Below are 24,756 nucleotides of genomic sequence, written 5' to 3'. Positions count from 1 at the left end.
GGTATGCTTAATTCTAAATCCAAATTTCAAGTATTTAATTGAAGCAAAAAAGGTAGACATATCTACAACAACATTGTAAATGCTAAATGTTTTAAAATTCGATGATATGTGTAATGTATTAATATAAATATAAATTAAGCTACAATTTATTGTAATAGATTAAATAGATAAAAGACGATTTAGTAAAAGTATATATGGATATATATTTTCTTATTTTATGATTATGTTATGAACACAAATTAGTGGCATTTATTACGGCAGCAAGCTGCATCCCCTCAGTGGGAAAAAGAATTTAATTAGAACAAAGAATTGGCATTTATAACGGTAACAAGCTGTATCTCCTCAGTGGGAAAAAGAATTTAATTAGAACAAAGAATAAATTGAGTTAAGAACGTAAAAAATAGGAATACCAACCCCTCTTGGGTTTATTGAGTAAAAAGGGTATATAAGTTTATTAATATATTTGTATATATAAAAAAATATATATTCATAAATTTGATCTATTTTATACAAAATTATATATAATATTTATTTATAATATATTTTTTCAAAAAATATAAAATGCGCTAAAATTGGTTATTTTAAAGGTTGAACAAAACTTTTTTTTTTCAAGAAAATTTTGAAACCCACTGAATAACTAATTTTTTCTATAATATAAAAATAATATATCAGCGATTTAACTTATATTTTGAAAACAATATTTTGGCGATTTTTAATTTTTTTTTTGTTTATTTGGTGGGATAGGTTATTAAATATCAAATTATGTTTATTTACAAGAGAAAAGAAAAAAAAGGGGTTTAAAGGTCATACCCTAAACCTGATTTACTTTTCGTAACCACTAAGGTATTAAGATATAACTGCCCAACACAAAATATTTAGGGATGGTTGCATTTTATTACATTACTGTTTACGAAAAGTAAATAAGCCTTAAAACATTTAGGGCAAGATAAAAATGATAGAAAATAAAAACAAATACTGATTCCGTTTTTTTTTGATTGTATAAAACTGGCCCCGCATTCACAGTTAGCGCGAATTCGCGACGAAATATATAAAATATGCGCGAATTTCGGCCAAATATACAAAATGGCAGCTTATCCGTGCTAACGGCGAACGCAGGATAAAATGGAATATTGAAAAAAATATTTTAAAAAAATGTATTAATTAATTGTACAGGGGGGTGCATATTCAGGAACTAGTATTTAACAAACACAATTGGGAGAGTAGAAAAAAAAATATATTGGTGTACAAATTTTGGCCTCATAAATTTTTCTACTATTTTATTTTGCCATATTACAGCAACGATAAATGAAATGAATGAGTGAATAGAAGAAGTGAAAACGAATGTTATTATTATAAATAAAATACTAAAACTACTACTCAATTACCCTCGGACTAGTGTATTATTTATTTTTTTGAAATGGGGGGAGTTTTTATCGTGAGTGAATGAGAATGAATGTTGTGGGAAGGACATAATAATATGATACAAATTTCCCGCCAGTTGACAAATTACAATAATGTTGATTTAAAATTTTTTTTTTATTACGAGTTTTCTCATTTGATTTTTACGCGATTCTTAAATCTTTTACTTTGATGATTTGTAAACAATAACAAAAATATATTATAAGGGAAAGGTGTTTATTTTTAAGCGCTTAGATGTTTCGTATAAAAATATTATTTATAAAAGTATGGCGAGGATGAAAACGAAGAAGGTTGAAAGTAGCGTGACGCGAATTAGTGGCATCGCTGTTCGACTTCCGGCTGAGCTGAATATATTCCTGGTATGATGTGATCCTAAAAATATTAATTGTAGATATCATTTTCATATATTTTGGCAATTATTAAATATTATTTTTTTTAAAAAAATAATTAAAACTAGAGGCCCTTAGGGGCTGACCTACCCAGATCGGGTCGAATTTTCTAAAATTATGTAGCAGTTACAAAATCATATAAAAACCCGAGCTAAGTTTGTTATGGAAAACATTATCAAATCCGGACCGGGCTTAAATAGTCCATCTCGGCAAATCTTTGAAGATAAAAAAAAACTTATATTTTTATCAAATTAAAAAAAAAATTAAGTTTCATTATTACTCAAGTCGTGAGGATTATTTTTTATTTCTTTTTGTAATCACTTTTTTTTAATGTTAAAAAGGTCAATTTATTTTTATAGTTTATACCCCCCAGGGGAAAAAAAAATAAATTAAATATCGAGATAATTATTTTATTCTTAAACATATTCGCTGTAATTGGAAATATATTTTTTCTTTCAAATAAGAAATCAATTTGATTCTTATCAAGGTTTTAAATTGCTCAATTTAAAAATTTATGACATCTGAAGGATTACAAATTTGAGAATGCTTAAATAATTTTGGATCATATTTGTAAAAAAAAGAATCAAAAGAATTTCATTCGTTTGACTCTTAAAGATTTTTGCTCAAAAATTTTGGGCGGAAAAAATCTATGATCATTTGAAGATTCTTATTTAAACCCCGATTCTTAAAAATCTTGTTTTAAAAAAAAATTGTTTTTCGTTATTTACTGCTGCTATTCAATGGATCCTTGATGGAATTCGTCAAGAAAGAAAATCGTTTTGCCGTCCTTTCACTCCACCCATGCTCATTTTTGGCTACCATATCAACTTCGTATTCTTTGTTAGATCCTAAGCCTTCAATTGAAACAGAAAAATTGTACGTAATTATAATGATTGATTTCGAATATGGATTTCTAAAATGTTCATTTTAACCAGAAATGCATCTTTTTCATTTTTTTTGCCAATAGAACAGACACCTTACACCGATTCTTATATTACCTATATTCCGCCAATATCAAAGCAATTTAGCCTTGCTTCCGCCAATTTCACAAAATTTAGATTTTAGTTAGAAAAATATTGCCTAAGCCTCGAGATTTCGTTAATATATGCATAGACCTTTGTTGCTTCTATGAGCAAAATCTTCAGGCTTGCCTAGTTATTTTTTGGATGAAATATTGAGTTAGCCGTTTTTAAAAATCGGCTCAAAACGAGCCGTTTAACAACATTACAATTTAGCCTTGATTCCGCCAATTTCAAAACAATCTAGCCTTGGTTTTATCCTAACAAAATTACTCGAAACCTTTTTTTAAGGCTAAAAATATCTAGGTCATATAGTTGGTCAAGGTTTGATGATTTAACAAAACTACTTATTAACAACGTAAGCACGAAATAACAAATGACGCCAATGATATTTTTTGATAATAATTACTTTCTCCTTTTTTTAAAAAAAATGCACTAGTTAGATTAGAAATATGTAAAACCCATTTAAAAAAATTTTAAACGGGAGCTTGCTGTAAAGATTTATTAGATAGTTAAAAAACGGCATGAAAAATTTTTTTAAAAAAATTATAACGGGTCGTGCCGGTCAACAATGGAAGCGTGGATAGAAATAATATTTTTTAAATTTTCTGAAAAGAATAATAATCAGACAAAAAATGAGGAAGCACGGGAGAGGGAATGATCTCCGTGTAGTTGGCCAAACATTTGGAAGCATTAATGATGAATCATATATCATTTTTTAAATCTGTATAGTAGCCGAATTTAAGGAAAATAAGCAAAAATACTTGTGCCAACTTCACGCTTTAAAGCACTAACGTTGGAACTTATATCATTCTTTAGTGTTTCGTTAGTACAGTTAGTAATTCAATCACTTTTGTAGCCGAATTTAAGAATAAAAAGTTATTTGCGAAAGACCTTTTTTTTTTTAAAAAAAAAATATTTTGTAAAAAAACAAATTTTTAAAAAATCAATTAATAAAAATATTTTATTTGTAATTTGCAAGAAAATATATTAATATTATTTTTTCGACAATTCAAACTAATCTTAAGGAAGACGTTTGAATTTTATGGCAGTAAAAATGAATATTGATATCCGATATTTGATATGCCCGGTATTCGATATCGGTGCATTTTTGAGCAAGTCAAAAAGTTATTAACTTATATTGTGATATAAAAGTTTACCGACAAAATTTCACGAAAAGTATAGTGGTATTAAGTATTTACACCCCTTAAATACAAAATAATGTCTCGTTAAAAAAAAAATTAAATATCGTGAGAAACATTTTGAAAAAAAACTACCAAAGCCCAAATTTTGTAAAAATTAAGAATTACCGATCATTTTAAAGGTTTGTTGGTAATGGTCCTGCAGCTTGGAATTTGCTGGGATTTTTATCTCCTTCAAGAATTTTCCATTGTTAGGCTTAATTAAATTTTTTTTGAAATTAAATATAATCAGTAAATAAAATGCTATTTAAGCTTGTCTTCTAGTTTTGTTTTTTTCACCCGCTTTTTATTCATTTTTTCGTTTTTTTCCCATTCTTTATTATATCTCTAATTACGACTTTAATTGGTAAAAAAAAGAATATTAATTTTATTAGCATAATTCTACTTCTGATATGAACAATTTGAATTCGAATAAAGGTGTGTGAGAAACGGTAGAGAAGTCAACGATGGCAGAATTGTCCCCGTTATCTTCCGCGATGTCCTCAATTTTAATGATCGTGACTATTTCCGGAATTCCTATATTATAAAACAACGTTAGGAATAGATAAGCATAATTTAGGTCAGAATTAAGAAACTCTGTTTATCGTTAAAAAGGTTATATACACTTGAAAAATTCAAATTATGGTGAGGGCCAATATTATAAATAAATCCGGAAATTTTTTTAGACATATTTGTATTATAAAACAAGTTGAGAATAAAAGATTATAAACTTCATTTTTTTTCAAATGTTTAGAATATTTAATTGTAAAAGTCAGACGATATTCCAATGAATTTTAATTTAACAAAAAAAAAACTAATAGATATTAATATCCCAAATGTATTTGCTTGATTGGTGTAACCAAGGGGAAAGAGCATGAGATGTCTCCCGCCTCTCACTTGAAAAATTAACAAGCTAATAAAAATTGCCCCATCTACACTAGCCCCAACCCCTTCTTCTCAAAAATGAATAAATTATCTTCAGCATAAACAATATTTTTTTAAATAATGATCATAATTGACATTTTTATTGTAAAAAGGAGTGTAAAATGTAATCACGCCAAAAACCTTCAAAAAAGCGGACCTAAAACTTTATAAAACAACTTCTTATGAGAAAGGGGGATCCAAAATCTTTGCCAACCCCTTAAGAATATCCTGGAACGCCTACGGTTGATTTCATTCTTAAAATATTCCCGTTTTAAAATCTTAAATAAATGAGACATATTATATTTTGTAATATGTGAGCATTATGGCAAAAAATAGAAGGCCTGGATCATCATCTAAACTCCCTTTATCTATACATGATCTCCTGGAGACGTGAGGTGATAGTTTTAGGCTAAAATAACTCAACCAAGCCATTTTGGATAGGCTAAATCTAAACGGATTTATTTAATCAATGACATATTCATAATTAGAAAAACCTCCTAATGATACACATTATATGTTAGATTTTTTTTCAAATAAGATGCTTTTATTCATTTGTGCTGAGGGGGGGGGGGGTGATAATATCGTTTAAATCTCTGTTTAAAAAAAAATGAACAAAATTCGGAGATAGGACAATAAAATACTTTACTAAATTATATACCTTTAACGGTAAAATTGCCGGAGACACTTCCCAGCGGGTTGACACCTAGGCAAGTGAATATGGAATCGAAATCCCCTTTCTGCGTTCTTTCAATGATCAGCGAGCTTTCCACCAATACGTTCGGTTCTGTATCGAAATTTTCTGGGGGAATGGGTGGATGATATTTACAGAAATGAGCATTATATAAAATTAAAATTAACCAATATATAGGCATGATGAAATATATTTTTAAAAAAAATGAATATTAGTAGAGGACGAACCCGCCATAATACTTTATTTTCCACATCTGAAAAAAAATAAAATAAAGAGTATTTTGATTCTTTTTTCCTTTGGTTAGAGGATTTAAAATAATATTTTTATTATTACTAGCTTGAATGAGGGTACCCGTGTCGATTTGTACGGGAACGTTGTCCTTGAACCAGGTAACGTTAACAGCTGGAGTAGCTCTAAATTTACAGGTTATCGTCATCATTTTTTCCAGGGCGCCGTTTACGTATGGTTTTGCATCTAGAGTTGGGGCAGCTAAAAAATATATGTTTTAAGATGATATCTACAAAAAAAAATAGAGTATAACTTTATCAGGTTTGAAAATCTATATTTTATTCCTCAATTAGATTATAAGCAAATTCTTTACCCCCCCCCCAATCCCCTCCAATTATCCCCATTATAATATCTTTCAAATTTCTAAATTCAGGAATATACTTAAACCATCAAAAATACGTTTTTTAAGATTTCCCATTTCATATTGAATTCACAATAATAGATGCAGTAATCACTTCTATAGCCTAAAATATCCATATCGGATATAGTTTTGCATCTAATGATTTACAATCTCCTTACTTTTGGGCGCAAACCTTTCTAGATCCACTAAGTCAATATGCTAATACCCCCCTCTCATCTGTTGACTAAAATATAAAATGATTCAATCATACGTCTACCAAATTGTCAACATCTAAGGGGGGGGGGGGGGTCCTCTAGTTCTTTTTACTAAAATTTTCTTTAAAATCTCATCAGTTTTTCAAAATAATTTCTCAACAATAAAAAAAATCTTTTTTTTTGTCAGAAAGAGGGCGCTATGTCTAGATATATTAAAATAATTCTATCATTTTTTTCCCAAAATAATATTTCCATTATTTTTCAATCTTGGCAAATATGAAAATAGGTTTAAAAAAATAATGAAAAGCAAAACAGTGCGTGATTGCATTCATCATAAATTAGATGAATATTTAAAATAGAATACAATATATATATTTTTTTAAAAATACCATATTTTTTTTTTGGTTAAGAAATTTTCTCAAAAATTATAAAATGGGATGAATGATAAATTAAAAAATCATAAATTAATCATATTTTTATATGCCCATTTTTTACTCTATTTTTATCTTTATTACTATTTTCCTTTTTAGTATTAAAATACTTCAACATCATTCTTATATCTCGTTAAAATTATTAATCATCGGGTAGACAGAGAGGCCTCCCTGGGCTAGCAAAAAATCTTGCCATTCTTGCAATACTGTTGAATGAAATTAAAGAAGTAGACGAACTTTTTCAAGAAAATAAATATATTTTCTCACAATGGACAATGATGGTGATTTTTCCCCGGCTTTCGCCAAAGCCGTTAACGGCCTTGCACTCGTAGAGACCCTTGGCATCGAAGTCTACAGAACTCCACGCTAATTTGTTGTGTTCGAGTCTCATATCCTGGAGGGTAGAGTCGCCGCTATCCTATTATTTTTTATTTCATTTAAACGTTTAGGCCAAGAATATATTTTTTTTAATTTATGCGCTCTACTCTACTCAATATACAAAAAAAAATAGCCTCTGCATAGGACCTATTTTATCCAAGTTCGACCCGACATTTTATTTTAGAAAAGTATTATTAAGCCCCTAAAGACAAATACAAAAATTTTTTTGTCGAGGTCCGGAGTAGTGTTTAAAAGGCTCGATTTGAGCCGATCTTTAAAAATGGCTAACTCAATATATTATTCAGAAAAATATTACGGACGCCTGAATATTTGCTTATAGATGGCACAAGGGTTTGGACATGTATTAGCGAAATCTCAAGGCATAGGCAATATTTTTCTGGCCAAATATGGAGTTAGTCGTTTTTAAAAATCAACTCAAACCGAGCCGTTTAACAACACTAGTCCGGAGTTCAGAAAATCCGAAGATCCACATCCCGGTATTTTGTCGATTCGAACACGGATTTCTGAGTGCAAAGGCTCTAATTGATATTAAGATTATCTAAGGGAAAAATAATCTTGATCAAATTTTAGGTTTCAAAAAAATATATTTATCAAGCATATTGCCATAATTAACAATTTTTATATTTTCCTGAAACTTTAAAGTCTATCATCTCATTTTCATATTTTTTTTAAACCTTTTTTGACCAAAATATAGGTGTATCTGGCAACGAGTCAGCCAAGCATTGAACGCTCACGGGTTCACCCTTTTTGGCATACAGGATTTTGAGGTTTGGAATGAGAGATACTGCGGGTGGATCTACATTTTTTTAAAAAAATTTTGAAAAATGATTTTAAGATTTTGGTGGGATCTAATTTTCTCAAGTTCTAGGTCATTCGTTGATCATCCTAAATGGCTCTAGGTCAAACATATTCAATTTATAGAGTAAATGTGTCCTGAGTCTAAAAAGTAAATGTGTCCAGAGTCTAAAAAAAATACTGAAATGTGCCGAGAAAGCAGACTCTAACAGGGTGTCCTAACAAGTTTTATCGCTAAAGCAAACCAAATTGTGACTTTCAATTAAATTTTATCGTTGGATTTTTAATATTTCATTATTTCTATCAAAGACAGCGTTTGTTTACCGTAAACTTCCAAATTCGTGTCGAACGATTCGGGCTCGTTGGAATTGACCTTGCAATTATAAACAGCTGAATCATTTTTCTGAACGTTTTCCAGCAATATGTCCTTGCCGACAATTTTTGACTTGTTGATAAGAATTCTGCCCTTGTTTATCATGTTGACCACTACGCCAGATTTCTTCCATATGATAAGGGTGTCGTTAAAGCCTGGAATTTTTTTAATATTTTCAAAAGTATATATCTTGAGAATCCAAATTACGAAAAAAAATAACCATCAAGAACCTGCAATACCATTTATAGATTACAGTTCCGAGTTTTTAATGATCCGGCTCAAAGTTTTATATTTTTCCGGTCCTACCTTCGGAAGTTTTATCCGCTGCTGGGCCGGAAAACCTTCCTAGAAATCACAAAATTACCGGTCGGATGGTCGTTGATTCCAAACGCAGAGAAACATATATCCGTTTAGGGTTTCAGAAATTTTTCGCAACTCGAAAGCGAATCATTTATTCGACACAAAAAAAATCAAAAATTATTAATTTAAAAAAATTACCTTCATTTAAAAAACATTACACAATTTAAAAAGAAATAATACACTAATTTAAAAGAACATTACACTAATTTAAAAAAAATATTTCATTAATTTCAATGAGAACTTTATATGAATCTAGGATAAAATTTTTACTTTCGTTTGGAGGTCCGCAAGGTATTATAACGGTGGTTCCACTTTGAGCTATAGTTTTGCTGCTCGTAACTTTAAAAAAAAACATGTGATATAAGTAAATGTCGGGTTCAAATTAATATATACACTAGGAAAAATGAGCCTTCGATATTTTTAATTTTAAACTGATAAAATATTTGAATCTATTTGAGTTTTAATAAAATTGTTAAAAAGCATGGTAGTATCGAAAGTTTCTCGATTTGACTCGAGTAATGGCAATCGTTAATCAAATACCGCTATTCAAGTCAAACCGGGCCGGATTTACCATGAGTCGAACCCGGTTTACAAGACCCTAATTTTTTTTGTTTTATAAAAGATTCTACGGAAAAGTTTTTCCCATTTTTTTTAAGAGGAGGTAATTTTTCCCGTTAACAATCATATATATACATACATTATTATTGTTTATCAAAATTAGCATCAGGTTTATCAATTATAAATTATGATAACTGAAAATGAAATATTATACTTATAAATACACTATATATATATATATACATAATAAACAGAACATTAAAAAAAATTCATTAACCACAAAATCGTCTGATTCCAGATATTATATCATAGTTTTATTTTTAATTCCTTTAAAAAAGTTTGTGTTTTTTGTTTTTGAAACGCAGTGGGGGTTTTTAGATTTTTTTTTTTTGGAAGCATGTTTTTTTTTTAAAATAAAAACTTTCTTACAGTGAGGAATTAAAACTTTGCCTTGTTTAGAAATTAATATTTTTTTTTAGAATTAATCAAGATTAGATTAATTATTTTTATTTCTATAATTAAATGAAAGGGAAGGCGTGGTTGGAAGAAGAAAGATGATATATTTTTGGGACCAAAAAAGAACAAAAACTGATTATAGAAGGTAAAATTTGAAAAGAATGATAAGCATAGGGTGGGAGGCTGGGAAAAAATAGGGATCTCAGATTTCTATCTGCTAGCTCGCGAGCAAGATTCTGCGGCAAACATTGCTTTTAAAATGGAGGTATCATCTAATTTGAAAATTCGCGGTGCAAAAGGCGCCCAAATTAGACAAGTATCTCACTCTAATTAAATTATAAAAAAAATTCCCCATATTTTCGGCGATAAGCTGTTGCTTCGGTAATACAATAAAAAAAAATTTTTTAATTCAATTTTTTTTCTTTTTAATAACTTATTTATTAATTATTTAATTTTTAATAAATAGTATGGTAAATTTTGTTTCATTTATTACTTTTATTTTTAATATTTTGTTTAATATAAATGTATATATATTACAATGAACTTTTTTTTTACAAAAATAAATATTTTAAAAAAAATCATTAAGGAAATTTATTGGGATTCGCTTAATTGAATTACAAAAAGGAATATTAAATATTAATTAAATTATACTAAATATCATGATAAATATTTAAGGTGTAAGTGAGACGACAACCCCCTTATAAAGATATGGTGCGTATTGAGTAGAGTTAAATGTAAAAAAAAATGATATTTTGAGAGATTTAATATCACTATAGCCAATAAAAACAGGAAAGCCAACGCATAGGGCGGAATTTATAAACAACCGATATTTGGGGAGGGAGGGGGGATTTGAGGTAAGGCCAGAATTTGATAGAGTATTAAGATTATGCGTATAATACACAAATTTCCCACAGAATCGATATTCACCCAAAACCGATAACTGTGTCGGTTGGGTCGGGTTTAAGCGGATACCGAATATCGTTTTAAAATATTATAAGACAGTCAGCGAGGAAGGGGAAGGGGTTATTAAGCCTAATGAAAAATTTCCCCTGAAACCGATGGAAAATGTAGTTTTTGGATGCCCGTTAGCAAGCCAAAATAAATGGATGACATTTTTGTTATTCGAGCTTTATCAATTTATTATTTTAAAAAAATGATTTTTATACATTTCAAAGGCCTATAAAGATCAGATTTTCATTTCCCCATTTTCCCCGAAATATTAAAAATTACAATTTTAAAGGGTGATGTTTTCTATATTTTATAAAAATATTATTCCGTCTCAGAAATATAAGAACATTTAATAAGATTACATCTTTAAAGGAGACCCTGGCCAAGGTTCGTAATTGGAAGTTATAGGGGCGAAGCTAACCCCCCCCCTTCCTTCTTATAAATAGAACCGATTGAATAAAATTTTCGAGGCAGCAGCATCCCCAATCCGCTTCTGGCTCCATGACGATTAGCTAATTATCAGATGCTAAACGATCTTAACAAATTCCTACATGTGTTTGTACAAAGATTCTTATTACCATTACTAAAATATCCTGGAAAATCATTATTTTTTAATAATATAAAAACGACATCGATTAGATATATAAAAAAACCATCATTTTATTTGTTTTTTGAAGCAGCATAATAACGCCAATTAATCCTATATTTAACATTTAGTCCATCGTGGCACAAATAGAAGCGTACAAAAGACAATAACTTAAAAAACTTCTTTTTTTTAAAAAAGATATTTTTATAATTACTCAATGAAGCACAAAAAAAAATTCCCAATTTTGTGGTTATAATAATCTTAAATATAAAATGAAGTCAATCAACGCAGTCACTAATCTTAAATATGGATTAAAAGGCCATAACTTCATAATCCCTTTGCATTCATAATTTGTTAATTATATATATATATATAGTTATACATCATTTATAGTTAGATGAATGAATGAATAAAATAATAACACCAATACCAATAACAAAATTTTTGAATTTAAAACTCGGAATTCATAAAAATAAAAATGATTATTTAAAAAATAAAACGCAAATTTAAAAAAAAAATGACAATAATTTATTACGCGTTCCTCGTTGAGTTTTAAGGAGGATAAATTTTTATTTTTAAAAAAAAAAAAATTCAATTGTCATTTTAACGTATTTTGATTATAATGATAATTTAAAAAAAAAAAATTGTAAGTCAATGACTGATAAACATAATTAATTTAACAATATATTTCAAAAAATTAAACGAATTTTTTGCATAATCGAGCATAAAGGGAAGTTAATTTTAGCTGAGACGGGTGGGGCTCGCCCAACAATTTACACCAGAGGGTAGGAAAGGTTACATATCCATCCAGGGATACAGAGTGCCTATATCTTGCAAATAAAAAGTGGGACAGAGCTGGGATAATGGAGGCATTTCCGTTTATGGAACAAAGAAAAGTGTGAGTGTGTAGATAAATTTTGGGTAAGTAAATTTAGTGACGTTAAACGCTCGATTTGAGCCGATTCTTAAAAACGGCTTACTCAATATTTATCCAGAAAAATATTACGTAAGCCTAAAAATTTTGGTCATAGATGGAACAAAGATTTGGGCATCTATTAGCAAAATCTCAAAATCGGCTAAAATCGAGCCGTTTAACAACACTAGGTAAATTGTATTTGATAATAATTTAAAAATAGAAAATAATCAATTTTGCAACTTTGTAAAAAAATAAATAAATATATATTCTTCATATTTTAATTACATTATAATTTTATTTTTTTTTAAAAAAAACACCAATGACAAAAGATGGACGTCCAAATATTGATAAAATAATCAGTTATTATATTTATTTATTCATTCATTCATTTTATATTTAATATTATCGATTGTGTGTAAACTAATTAAATCTGTTTTATTCTGTATTCATTGGCAAAATTTTGTTATTTTAGGTTCTTTTCTTCTCATTATTATAAATATTTTAAAATATACAACAAAAAAAATACCGAATAGGTCATCGAGGTGGCATCTGTCCCTTTTTGCCACGTGACAAAATGCCCCTTTATTTTTTTTAAGAAAAATTTATTGACGCAGTGTAATATTTTTTATATAATACAAATCTATTTTAAACTAAAAGCATACGTAATAATAAATCGTAATAACATTATCTGATATAATTAATGTACTCTCAAATAAAAAAATATATCTAATATGTACAACAATAACAATTTCAATCTAATCGATTGTAAAAATAATATAGAAAATTATATATACTTATTTAAGTCTCTTTTGTGATTGATTATATTTTGTCATATTTTTTTTATTATTGGCCAATAAAATTCTTAAGAATATTATACAATTAATGAGCCAACAATCGATACAATTACATTTCTTAATAACAAGCATGATATGGGGTACATATAAATATAATTTCAACTAATTTTGCTATCATGTAAGATATACGATATTTAATTATACATTCGCTATTAAGTGCTGCTGCCGCCGTCTATATGAATAAATTGGTAGACTGATATAGTTAGTTTTCTTTTTTTAAAGAATGGATAAAATATATTTCCTACCATATACATGATTTGAATGTGACGTGATGAAAGTATAAGGTTAAATTCATTTGCATATCATTTTTTGCTGGGGTTGATAGATAAAATTAAAATTAGATAAGATAAGGATAGAAGGAGGAGCATTATAATCTAATTACATTTCAAATCGGCTTGTTAACCAAATATAAATAGTTGATATTTATTAATATAAAGGGTTATTAAAAATGTGGATTATTTCGAAACCTCTGCTTCACCTGTAATATATTATAGAAATTGAATTGATAGGAGCTTAAGACAAAAGTGAAAATGTAGCAGATAAAAAAAATAAAATAAATATAATTAATTATTTAAAGGAAATTATATTTGTGCGTCAATTGAGCGACATCAAATTTTGAGGTAAAATTTAAATATTTTTTTTTAAACAAAATGATTAATGACTAAGGATAAAGAATGGAGGCATTAATTTAACTAATTATCGATGGACGAAAAAATTTTAGAACATCTGTCCAGGTAAAAAAAATTATAATTTATTTTCAACGATTCATTAAAACGAACAAAGTTTATATATACTTTTATTTTATTGATATTATAAATTATACATCCTAAATGTGTCTAATTAACATAAAATGATATATGATATAGGCAAAGCAATAAAAAAAATGAGAGAAGTAATATTTGATTGTTTTAAAACAAAAAGAACAATTTGTACGTACTTCTTGTGATAAAATGTCGTCTGTCCTTATTTTTATTTTTTATCTTTTAAAAAAAAGCAGACGATCGTGAAGTAAATTAAATAAAAATGGAGTAATTCAATTTGAGTTTTTTTTTATAGGGTTAGAAAAAGTTTTAAACAGACTTCGATGTTACAAAAAATATAGCATAGATCTATTGCTTATTCTTTTACCTTATTCGGAATGCTGATAAGCATTACCTAAGTAACATTTAGGTTACAAAAAGGTAAATTATACTCGTTTTATTAATTTGTACGCACTTCTTGCGATAAAATATCATCTGTCCTAATTTTATTATTTTTTTTAAAAAAAAAGCAGACGATCAATTACTTATTCTTTCGGGATGCTTTAAGTATTGTCTAAGTAACATTTAGTTTATAAAATACTCAAATTTTATGTTTAGATAATTCCGTTCTAGGTCAAAATCTCATTCCGATTTTGAATCAATGTTTTTTTTACTATTAAAATGAATCCATTTAAGAAGGGAATAAAATATCGCGGGAGAATCAATAACAAAGGTAAATATTTTTATAAGGTATTTTTTTGCAAATGGTCAACTTATCATGGATATTAAATTATTTTTATTTTTTTCTTTTTTACACGATTATATCACGTAATTATTCATATCCTTTCTCATCAAAGATATTTCTTAAAGAAAAGAATTTCTTTAATATTAAAAAATATAATATGTATTAATATATATTTTATAGTCAATCAAAATGAGTTAAAACTCTTATCATGGTGTAACTGATTATAAATTTACCATATTTAAATTTAGGAATGAATTAAATGTTATTTAATGGATGCTGGATTTATTTTCAGTTCTGAGATATAAATATACTAGAAAATTTATAGAGATTTTATTAGCTAAGATGATGGAGTTTAACCAATGACATATAATAACACCTAGACTGATGATGCATTCATAATAATGCATTTGAAAACGTCGAGGAAACAACTTATATATTTAATTGTAGTTTTTAACATGAGAATAATTACTATTAGGGTTACCAAAATGGCAGGTCCAGCTTATTGGATGATCAAGCAATTCTTTAATAAAGTTTGCATCAGACATTGGAATAAATTAGCCTCTCGTTTAAAATTTTTAATAATGATATGGGTAATCAAAATGGCGTCCGAATATGTTTTCATTGATGTACACTTTTAATGAATTCACCGTCAGTCTATACTATTTTTAATCATATTATTAATTTTTAACTCGAAACATTTCAAGAACTGTTGTCGGAGAAATTGAATCACCATTCAGGTTTCGTTTAATATTCCTGATTATAAGATAACTACAATAAGTAAATAATGGCAAAGAAATATGAAGCTTCAAATGATCATTTTATTTGCCATAAAAATTAGTAGACACAATTATCAGCATAAGGATACTGACAGCCTTCCTATTTATTTTTATCACTCAAATATTTCCCATTATACTGAATCTATGCGACTAATGATCTTATTATTCTCTCATTTTCCAAAATAATTTTGTTTTTATTCTAAACCAGTGTCCAAAAACGAATTTACTTTTTGTAAGCAGAAGTGTATTAAAGTGCAGCTGTTTTAAGGTTTTTTGTTTCTTACTACGACCGTGATGCAAAAATCGTTCCATTTTAGCCAATTTTTAAAATCGGCGCAAGCCTGAAGATTTTGTTCATAGAGGTCACAAAGGTGTGGGCATTTATTAGCGAAATCTAGAGGCTTAGGGAAGATTTCTAGCTAAAATATTGAGTAACCATTAAAATCGGCTCATTGGAACGATTTTTGCATCACTAACTAGGATAAAGGGGCACTCTGATGGAAAAAGGCAGGAAGGGCTTAATTTTTTTTAAAAAATTAAATTGTTTCTTTTGAGCATCTTTGAAAATCACCAAAATTTTTAAAAAATTTAAGAAGATAAAAATTATTTTTTTAAAAAAAATTTGTAATTTAATCATTGTAAAAATTTTAATGTATTAAAAATCAGAAAATAAAACTTTAGAAATTTTAATTTGATTAAAATTCTCGGAAAAATCTTCAGAGATCTAAATCTTTTAAAAAATTTTTATTTTTAAGAGTCTTTCAAACTCGGACTAAATAAATTTCCAGGATAAATGGGTCAACTGTCGGATGGATTAAAAACTTGCCCATCTCAGTATTAAATTATATTAATTTAAATTAACTTTTGAACAATAAAAAAAATAAATGAATGATTTATCAATTTGAGTCATTTTAAAGTTTTGATATAATTTTTCTTGAAAAATTATAAATTCCCGGAACAAATTAAAAATGCATTAAAATTTCTTACCTTATTTTTTTTTATGAATCACAATTTATTCCCGGTGCCTTTCTTCTAACTATCCTTTCTTAATTTTTAAATTTAAATTCATAAAACAACAAAAAATAGAAGAAGTAAACCAATTAAAATACAATTTTTTCCAACAATTTTAAAACATTTACTTTATATTTTTATTCCCTTTTTTTTTATTTTACCACTTATATATATATAAAAAAAATATACATTAATGTATCTATCCATCCCATACTGAGTGAGTAATTTAATTTAAAAAAAATATATTAACACTTTTTTATAATTTAATTTAATATATTTATTTTTCATTTTTTAAAAAATTTGCATATCATTAAACGACATTTCTTTTTATTTTTAATGATGACTTTTATTGTTATTAATTTTTATATATATATAATTCGACTTGATAAAATTATGGAATATGAATGACTAAGATTTTGTATCCGTTTCTTTATTTCTTGACAATCCCTATTTACAACAAACAATTGTGTGCCTTTTTAGATATCGTATAAATCAAACCACTTGTAATACAAGAACTCTTCAATTTATAAAAATGACGATACAAAACAGTAAGAATAAAACTTCAAAAAGTGGACCACATCTATATTTCAAAAGTGATCATATATCATAGGCAAAAATTTCCAAATCACCCACCCCTTCCCCACTTAAATTTCATTAGATGGCTCTAGGCCAGCTTTCTGCGGTGCTACGTATTCATTTAGGGGGGGGGGGGGGGAGATGGGAATGGGTTGTGGAGCATAGCGGCTTAATTTAGATTGGCTTAAAATAAAAAAATATTTAAGAAAGATTTGCATTTAGGGAATCCCTTCCCCCAGCAATGACTCATTCGATCATTAACTTCGTCAAGGCCGCAAGAAATTCACCCCCCTTTGAGCGGTCATATTTATTGACATTTTTTTTCTCTTCAACTCCCGTACTTTTCGACATCAAAAAAAATCTTATTTATTTAATCTAACTATTCTGATTCTTGAAAAACTCGATAACCATGTAATTTAATATTCCTTTACGCCTTTAGCCAATTATATACGCAATTTTTTTATTTCTCTTATCTTTAACATCTAATATAAATAATAAATTGAATATTTTGAATTTGAACCCAGGTAAAGAAAATAAAAGAGAATTATCGATGGTGGACGGTCATTTACATAATTTTATTTTTTATTTAAAAAAATAAAAATACATTTCCGCACATTCACGCTAATATTTAAATGAATGCGTGATGATAACGTGACTTAATCCTATATGTTTTGATGATTATTTTCTTTTTATAATGTTGTTGTGTTGATTATGTTACATATCGGTAACTTAGTTCGAAAAAGTGGAAAAGATAAATTAATATTAGAGGCATAAAAAAATTATCAAAAATCCATCCTTTTATACCCCCATCCCCTTACACCTATATTTTCTTCTATCCATATTCCACCCTTTAAATTTCGATGACGTTATTTCTTCCTAACGGTAGAAGTGTCGATTAAATTCTAAATATTCCTAAAGTCGGCAGAATATTCCTAAATGGAGTTGGAATAAGAATCGGGGGAGGGTGGCTACAAAAATTTCCTCTTTCCTTTTCCCTTCGCAATTTACATAATATCTTTTGGTTGACGTATCAATATCTTTTTTTTTAAAATTTAATTAATATATTTTGAATTAATTTTCTTTTATTGGACAAAATGACAAAAGGAGAGAGGTTATCAAAATATAATTTTAAAATGTATTTTTTTTTTCGATATGATTTGAACTCTTAAATTGTTTTTAATTAAATGCATCCATCCTTCTTTTGTAATTATGACTCATTTAGTCCATCATTATATCACCATTTATTAAATATTATAATTAAATTAAAATTCAATATATTAAAATTTTTTTAAAAATAATATATAAATATAAAAGCCAAAATACATGCGATTGCGTATCAACAAGACGCTATTCGACGGTCGGGCTGGGCTTTGGTTTTAAAACTCGGGCCGAACATGGGTCAGACCTAAAAATACGTATGTCTTTAAGGGATTTTAAGTGAACATGTTGGATCATTTAACATGGCATCATGTAAAGTGTCCATTTTACCCCATAATATATAAATAATGATTCGAATCACAAACAAAAATGTTTTGAGAAATTTAAAGGAGTTGCTAAGTTGAAATAAGTGATATTTTTTGAAATGTCAAAATATTAAATTTTTAATCGAAAAATGATATGAAAACGTTTTGAGTCTTTGACATTGTTTTTAATTTGCGATAGAAAGCTAGTATAACGAAAATTCAGAAAGAATTATTATTTATAATAATAGATTTTTTTTGTTGTATTTTATTCAAAATTCAAAAACTATGAACTTTTCTTCATTTTATTTTTTTTTTGACGTTCAATTGTAATAAATTTCAAGTTGGGTTTGGAATATATAAAAAAAAATAATTTACTTTACATGTTTTTTTAAAATGGAATCTAATTACAAATTTATTTTAAACAAGTAGGAATAGGATAGGTGTATTATATTGTATAAAAAAAATGTGGGTTATTTTATAGCTGAAAAAAAGGATATATGTAATTATTTACCATTTTTCTTACTTTTCTTTTTGATAATTTAATTTTAATAAAATAAAAACATTTACAACTTTGTATATAATGCCAAACTTTTATTAGACATGTCGGCTCTGTTAGTAATGGAGAGATATGGTTAAAATTATTTGTTCCAACATTTTTGATAAGACAGACACCGAACAGTGACCGATTATATAATACATAGAATTAGATGCGTTTTCAGAACAGGGTAGGGTCTTGGGACCCCTTTCAAAATACCGATTAAGATTAAACTTTTGTCGTCAAATTGTCCTACTAATTAGTGCTTCAAATTTCCGATCCTGAATACTCGGATTCAAAGCTCTGCATTTAAAATGAGAGAGAGAGTCTTAAAGGATCTTTTAAAAGGGAAGTTTATTATTTTTTTTAAATAGAATCTCCAAAAATAAAAAGAGGTTCTCAAGTTAGACAGGTTTTTTATACAGTTATTTTTAAGAGAAAATAATATAGGTGTATCTTCTTCCCTTCCTAGAAAGAAAGAAAGAAAGAAAGAAAGAAAGAAAGAAAGAAAGAAAGAAAGAAAGAAAGAAAGAAAGAAAGAAAGAAAGAAAGAAAGAAAGAAAGAAAGAAAGAAAGAAAGAAAGAAAGAAAGAAAGAAAGAAAGAAAGAAAGAAAGAAAGAAAGAAAGAAAGAAAGAAAGAAAGAAAAAGAAAGAAAGTAATAAATAAATAAAGAAAGATGGAAATAAAGAAAGAATCTTTAGTAAATGTAATGTTGGTAGGTAGGTACATTTACATAGGCAAATGTTATAAAAAAAATATTTTTTCTCAAAAAGAATTATGTATATATATATGTAAAACAATGAGTAATTCTTTTTGTCATGTATACGATATATTTTATCGTACAAGAAAATTTATTGATTTTAACACCTAAATAAACAAGGTATTAAGAGTTTAATTTAGTCATAAATGTATTAATAAATATATAGTTTAAAAGTTTATTTATTTAAAAAAAACGATTTTTTTTTAGTTTTTTCAAAATAAAAACAAAGTATTAATTAATTTTAAAATGGATACATAAAAATTCATTTTTATTATGTGTGTTTGGTCAAATTAGACAAGTTTCATATATAAATTTATGAGTGAAATCACTGACGTGCAGCGCAAATTGGTTGGTAGCATAGGGCTCGACCTATAAAAAAAATCCGGTGGGGGAGGCTAAGACCGATAAATTAATGTTTCAGGGTTCTTGTGTGTGTCGTTAGTTTTTAGCATTTTTTTTTACTAATAAACGCATTGTAAAAAAAGATCCCAAAATCCCTTCTGACCTCGTAGGATTTTCCATACTAAGCTATGCACTCTTGAGGTTCGGAAATACGGATTTCCGAAATTTCTATCCGCAATATTTGTCGAGGCCTTCTTAAGGCGCGCCGAACACGCTCACAGCCCTATCCAAGCGAAGTCGTGAAATGAAATTAAATCATAATTAGTCTTTATTTTTAATTTTTAACCAATGATAAAGATTTAAAAAATATTTAAGATTCCATCCAAAAATTTGGTAAACTTTCTAAACTTGAACAAAAATAAAATAAATCATGCCCAAATTACAAAATTTGCAAAAGTTTTGAAATTTTTTTAATCCTCAATTAGACAAAAAAAAATTATTGATGTTTTTGAAAGAATATTTGATGGTAAATCAATCAATCATATTTATCCAGAAAAATATTAAAAAAATGAGAGGGCAGGTATTTCCGATTTATTTATTTTTCCGAAAAAAATCAAATTTTAATAAAAACAAAAAAGTCAAATAAATTACACTTTTTTCGCAAAAAAAAATGTTCAATTTAAACCCCGAATGTCAAACCGAACCCGAAGCTGTTTTTTATAGTTTCCAGCTAGCCGATCCGGTATTCGACCCGGTTTTCAAAAGCTACCAATTTTTTTCCTCCAAATGAATATGGTTATTTAAGACAAATCGTTTTACTACTTTCAATCTACGTCGGAAGCTTATATTCGATTAATTCTTTGGCGGGAAAATTAGTAGAGAATTTAATTGTGACTAAAGGCAGGTTCTGGGATATAAATAATAAAATATAGAATTTGTATCCCAAATTATTTTGTGGGGGCCAATCAAAAGATAGCAAGGCTTTAGTTTTAAAACCCGAAATATATTTGTAGCTAAAAATCGGAAAGTAACTGAACCGTTACAAATTTTAACATAATAGCCAAAATGGAACTGAATCGTTACTTATAATTAGCTTTACGGTTCAACTCGACACCGCGTTCTCATTGTGTAAACGATACTTGCGCTCAGCCGCATCGTTTTAAAAAACACGATATTAATTTATTTTTTTTTAAAAGGAAAATAAGAAAATTTTACTAACAAAAAAACAATATATTAAATTTAAAGCTTATCCCCTTTAACCGTTGATTTGCATACTCATCTTTATCTATTTTTACTTATAATTTACATTTTTATATTATATATAATGTAAATATATGGCGACTTCCTAATTTATTATGATTTTTTTAACCTTTAGCCGATGATAAATTTAGAATGATAAGAATGGATAGTAAGAATCCTGAGAATTTAGTAAGATTCCTAAAAATAATCCCAACTCTCGATCCCGATAAAAGATTTTGATTCATTTTTTTAGTATAAAATGTTCTTCCCTTTTCCGAATAATTTTTCACTTTTGATATATAATTTTTATAAAATTGAAAAAAGAAAATCAAATTACAAATATATAATAATAATTTTTTTAATTTATTTTTATTACAAGATAATAATAAGAATTAAATAATAAAAAATGAAAACCAATTTTATTTTATATTTTATTTTTTTTGTTAAAAAACAATAATAAATAAATAAAAATAAAAATTTGACCACTGAAATTGAAAGGTAATTAATAATTTGTAATCATAAATAAAATGTATTTGGATTATAAAACATGATTAATAAAAGTTCAGACGTCGATGATTGGATGAATTTTCTTATAATTTATTTTTGGAGGCCATTTTTTAAAATATTGTCTCACTTTTTTAAGCTTGGTTATTCAATTTATAAGTTTTAAAAATGAATTTTTAAAAAAAAATCAAGTCTTATATTTATTTTTGTTAAGGTGTGCGTGTTTAATAATCTGAGAATTCGAGTTTAAGCATTTCCGTTCAGATTAGCCAAGCTATATAATTTGTAATAATGCGTTTAATTGTTTTATTCAAATAAATTGTAATAATATATTCCCATAATTTTCCGGCTTTTTGTTCGGGAAGAATAATCAATCATTTTTTTCATTACCTCGTCAATTTATAAAATTTAACAATAAAAAAACAACAAATATATTAAATATTACATAAAATATTAATTTCGATTTTAAACAATAAATAAATTAAAAAATAATATCGTGGGTCATAATTTTATAAAATACATAATTTAAAAATTTATAAAGAATGTAAGAACGTGGGTAAGAAGGAAATGAGTAAAATTTAAAAAAAAATAAAATTATTTAAATATTGCAGTTAGAGATCTGTAAATCGCTAACGGGCTTTTCAGGCAGGGGCGGGTCCATTTTTAAAAATAATTTCGGTACGGGTTAGGTCGAGCCTAATATTTTTAAAAAAATTTTGGACAGAGTCGGGTTTAAATTTTTAAATGATTTTGTCAAATAAATTGATATATTTTTTTAAATTATTGCTAAGAAGCAGGACACCGATATTTTTTATTTATAGAATATATATAAAAATTTTCTATATATTTAAATGATTTCGGGCAGAGCCGGGCGGACAAATAATTTTTATTTCGGGTCGGGCTTTTCGGAACAAATAAAAAATAAATTCTTTTGGAATCGGGTGGGCCGGACAAATTTTTTTTAAAAATTCGGGCCGATGCAGATCATTAGTTTGGTGTACTATAATAATATAAGCTGTAATTATTATTGTTAAATCTTACAGAATTTTCTAGGAGAAAAAAAACTTAAGATAAATTTTGAGACACTCAACAAATCAATTAATTTTATAATATATGTTAAAAAAAAGTAAATCAAATTTATAAAATGATTTGATATCTAAAACTTTCCCCACAATTTTTTTTAAATTGTTTTTTTGTCGCTAACTCACATGAGAGGAGTTTGGGACATCATAGCTTTAAAAAGGAATCCACCATTTTTCAAAATCTTAGGAATCAGTCATAATCACTCAAGATATCCGGAACAACAAAAAATCTATTTTCAGGTCAGAATTGCAAACTGGTAATAAAAAACATGCTTTATAAGATATTTTTAACAAAAATTTTTTAATTTAATTAATTCATACAAATTATTTTAATAATTTAACTAAATGAAGAGAAAGCTTTCCAAAAGGAGCAATTTAACGAGGGCCCTTCTGCCACCTAGTTTGGATTTTATATCCCCTACTTGAATTTACCAACGGCCTAATAGTGTTATTTAAAGCCAAAATTATATTGCGATAGCCTCTAAGATTTTCATAGATGTCGAGACCTTTCTGCCATATATTAGTAAAATCTCCAGGCTTCGTGTAATATTTTTTTTCTTGGCTAAAATATTGGGTTTGCCATTTTATTTTTCGAGATCGAGCGGTTTAACGACACTAGATCTCGTTCCCCTTTGAATTCCAGGAATGGACAGTTGGACAAAATATACAAATTTTTCTAAAATTCGTGATATTTTTTATTTCGTAGGAAGTCCAAAGGAGAAAATGAGTTGCCAAATCACATGTTTTCATCATAAATTCTATATTTTTCGTTTTTATTTTGGGTTTCCCCATTTTTTGGGGGAAAATTTGGAATAATTCGGAAAAAAATGAACTAGCTAATATTCTATAAAAAAGATGAAGAAATGTGTTATAAAATATTCTTGTAATGAGATAACTTCAACATTCTTTTTATTCACGACTTCAAAACGATTATAAAAAAATTACAACATCAATTCTCAATTGTTTGATGGATCAGAAATATTGATAGTTTAGAAGAAATTTCCCGTAAATTTTATGGGTAACTGATATACTGAATGTTATTAAAAATTTTTTATCTGTTTTGTTATAAATATTAGATAGCATCTTAAATGAGGAGGTCTTTCTTATTGCATTTAATAAAATATAGTCATTTTACCCAAATTTCTACTACTTATTATAAAATTTTTATATGATATCTCTCGCCAACGTTTTATAAGTATAATAACTATAAAAGTAGTAATCGAATATTTTTATTAATCGTATCCGATTCGTATTTTCGAATCTAATAACTGTATTTATTCGTACGATCCTCGTTCGAAGGATCGAATAATTCCTTATTGGTATTGGTTACGAATAATGAAAACATTATTCCATTTTAATCGAATATTCGATTCGAAAATAAAATTCTATAAAAATGTTTTCTAATTATTAAAATGTAGAGAAGAAAAAAGAAGTGATTTTTAAGGCGTGGGGTATAAAAAAAAGTAGAAAAGTAAAAGGTTACGCGAAGGAACAAATTAAATACTCAAGAATAATTTCGAAGATTTATGAATAATTTTTAATATTTTCAATTAATTTTGAATATTAAGGAATAATTTTGAATATATGGTACCTCTGCACTCTGCAGGTATCTAATATATTTCCCTTTTCATATACGATTTGAAAATTAAAATCCAGTGATTTTGTTAACGAATAATTTTTTGTTTTATTCCAAAAATTATTTTTACAAAGAAAGAAAGAAAAGAAAGAAAGAAAGAAAGAAAGAAAGAAAGAAAGAAAGAAATGAATTAACATATTTGTTATAATTATACATGTTTTATAATGATTCTAGCTAATAACCCGTCAAGAATGACAGGGTTG

The 24,756-nt window shown here is 27.2% G+C and overlaps 1 protein-coding gene across 1 annotated transcript; it reads right to left on the bottom strand.

Moving 5' to 3' along the window:
- Positions 1–645: 645 nt before the first annotated feature.
- On the bottom strand, positions 646–21,639 carry LOC135929427 (fasciclin-2-like). Its single transcript, XM_065466003.1, has 11 exons — positions 21,462–21,639; positions 9,095–9,163; positions 8,416–8,619; positions 7,971–8,092; positions 7,165–7,315; positions 5,957–6,112; positions 5,591–5,731; positions 4,415–4,545; positions 4,138–4,225; positions 2,537–2,662; positions 646–1,791 (listed from the first exon to the last, which is right to left on the bottom strand). The coding sequence occupies exons 1-11, from the start codon at positions 21,574–21,576 to the stop codon at positions 1,676–1,678; spliced, it is 1,419 nt and encodes a 472-aa protein (XP_065322075.1). The 5' UTR covers positions 21,577–21,639; the 3' UTR covers positions 646–1,675.
- Positions 21,640–24,756: the final 3,117 nt, after the last annotated feature.

This window comes from Gordionus sp. m RMFG-2023, chromosome 5 (genome assembly GCF_954871325.1).
Source record: "Gordionus sp. m RMFG-2023 chromosome 5, tfGorSpeb1-WG-v2, whole genome shotgun sequence".
NCBI lineage: Eukaryota > Metazoa > Nematomorpha > Gordioida > Chordodea > Parachordodidae > Gordionus > Gordionus sp. m RMFG-2023.
This window is presented reverse-complemented; position numbering and strand designations above follow the sequence as displayed.

Bases quoted from the DNA above. Each gene is read 5' to 3' on its own strand.
- LOC135929427 (XM_065466003.1), bottom strand. From the start codon at position 21,576: ATGAATCAAAATCTTTTATCGGGATCGAGAGTTGGGATTATTTTTAGG. The intron at 8,620-9,094 runs GTAAAAATTTTA...AAAAAATTCCAG, and splicing joins TTGCGGACCTCCAAACGAAA to GCTTTAACGACACCCTTATC. The intron at 2,663-4,137 runs GTAATTCTTAAT...TTTCAATTGAAG, and splicing joins ACAAACCTTTAAAATGATCG to GCTTAGGATCTAACAAAGAA.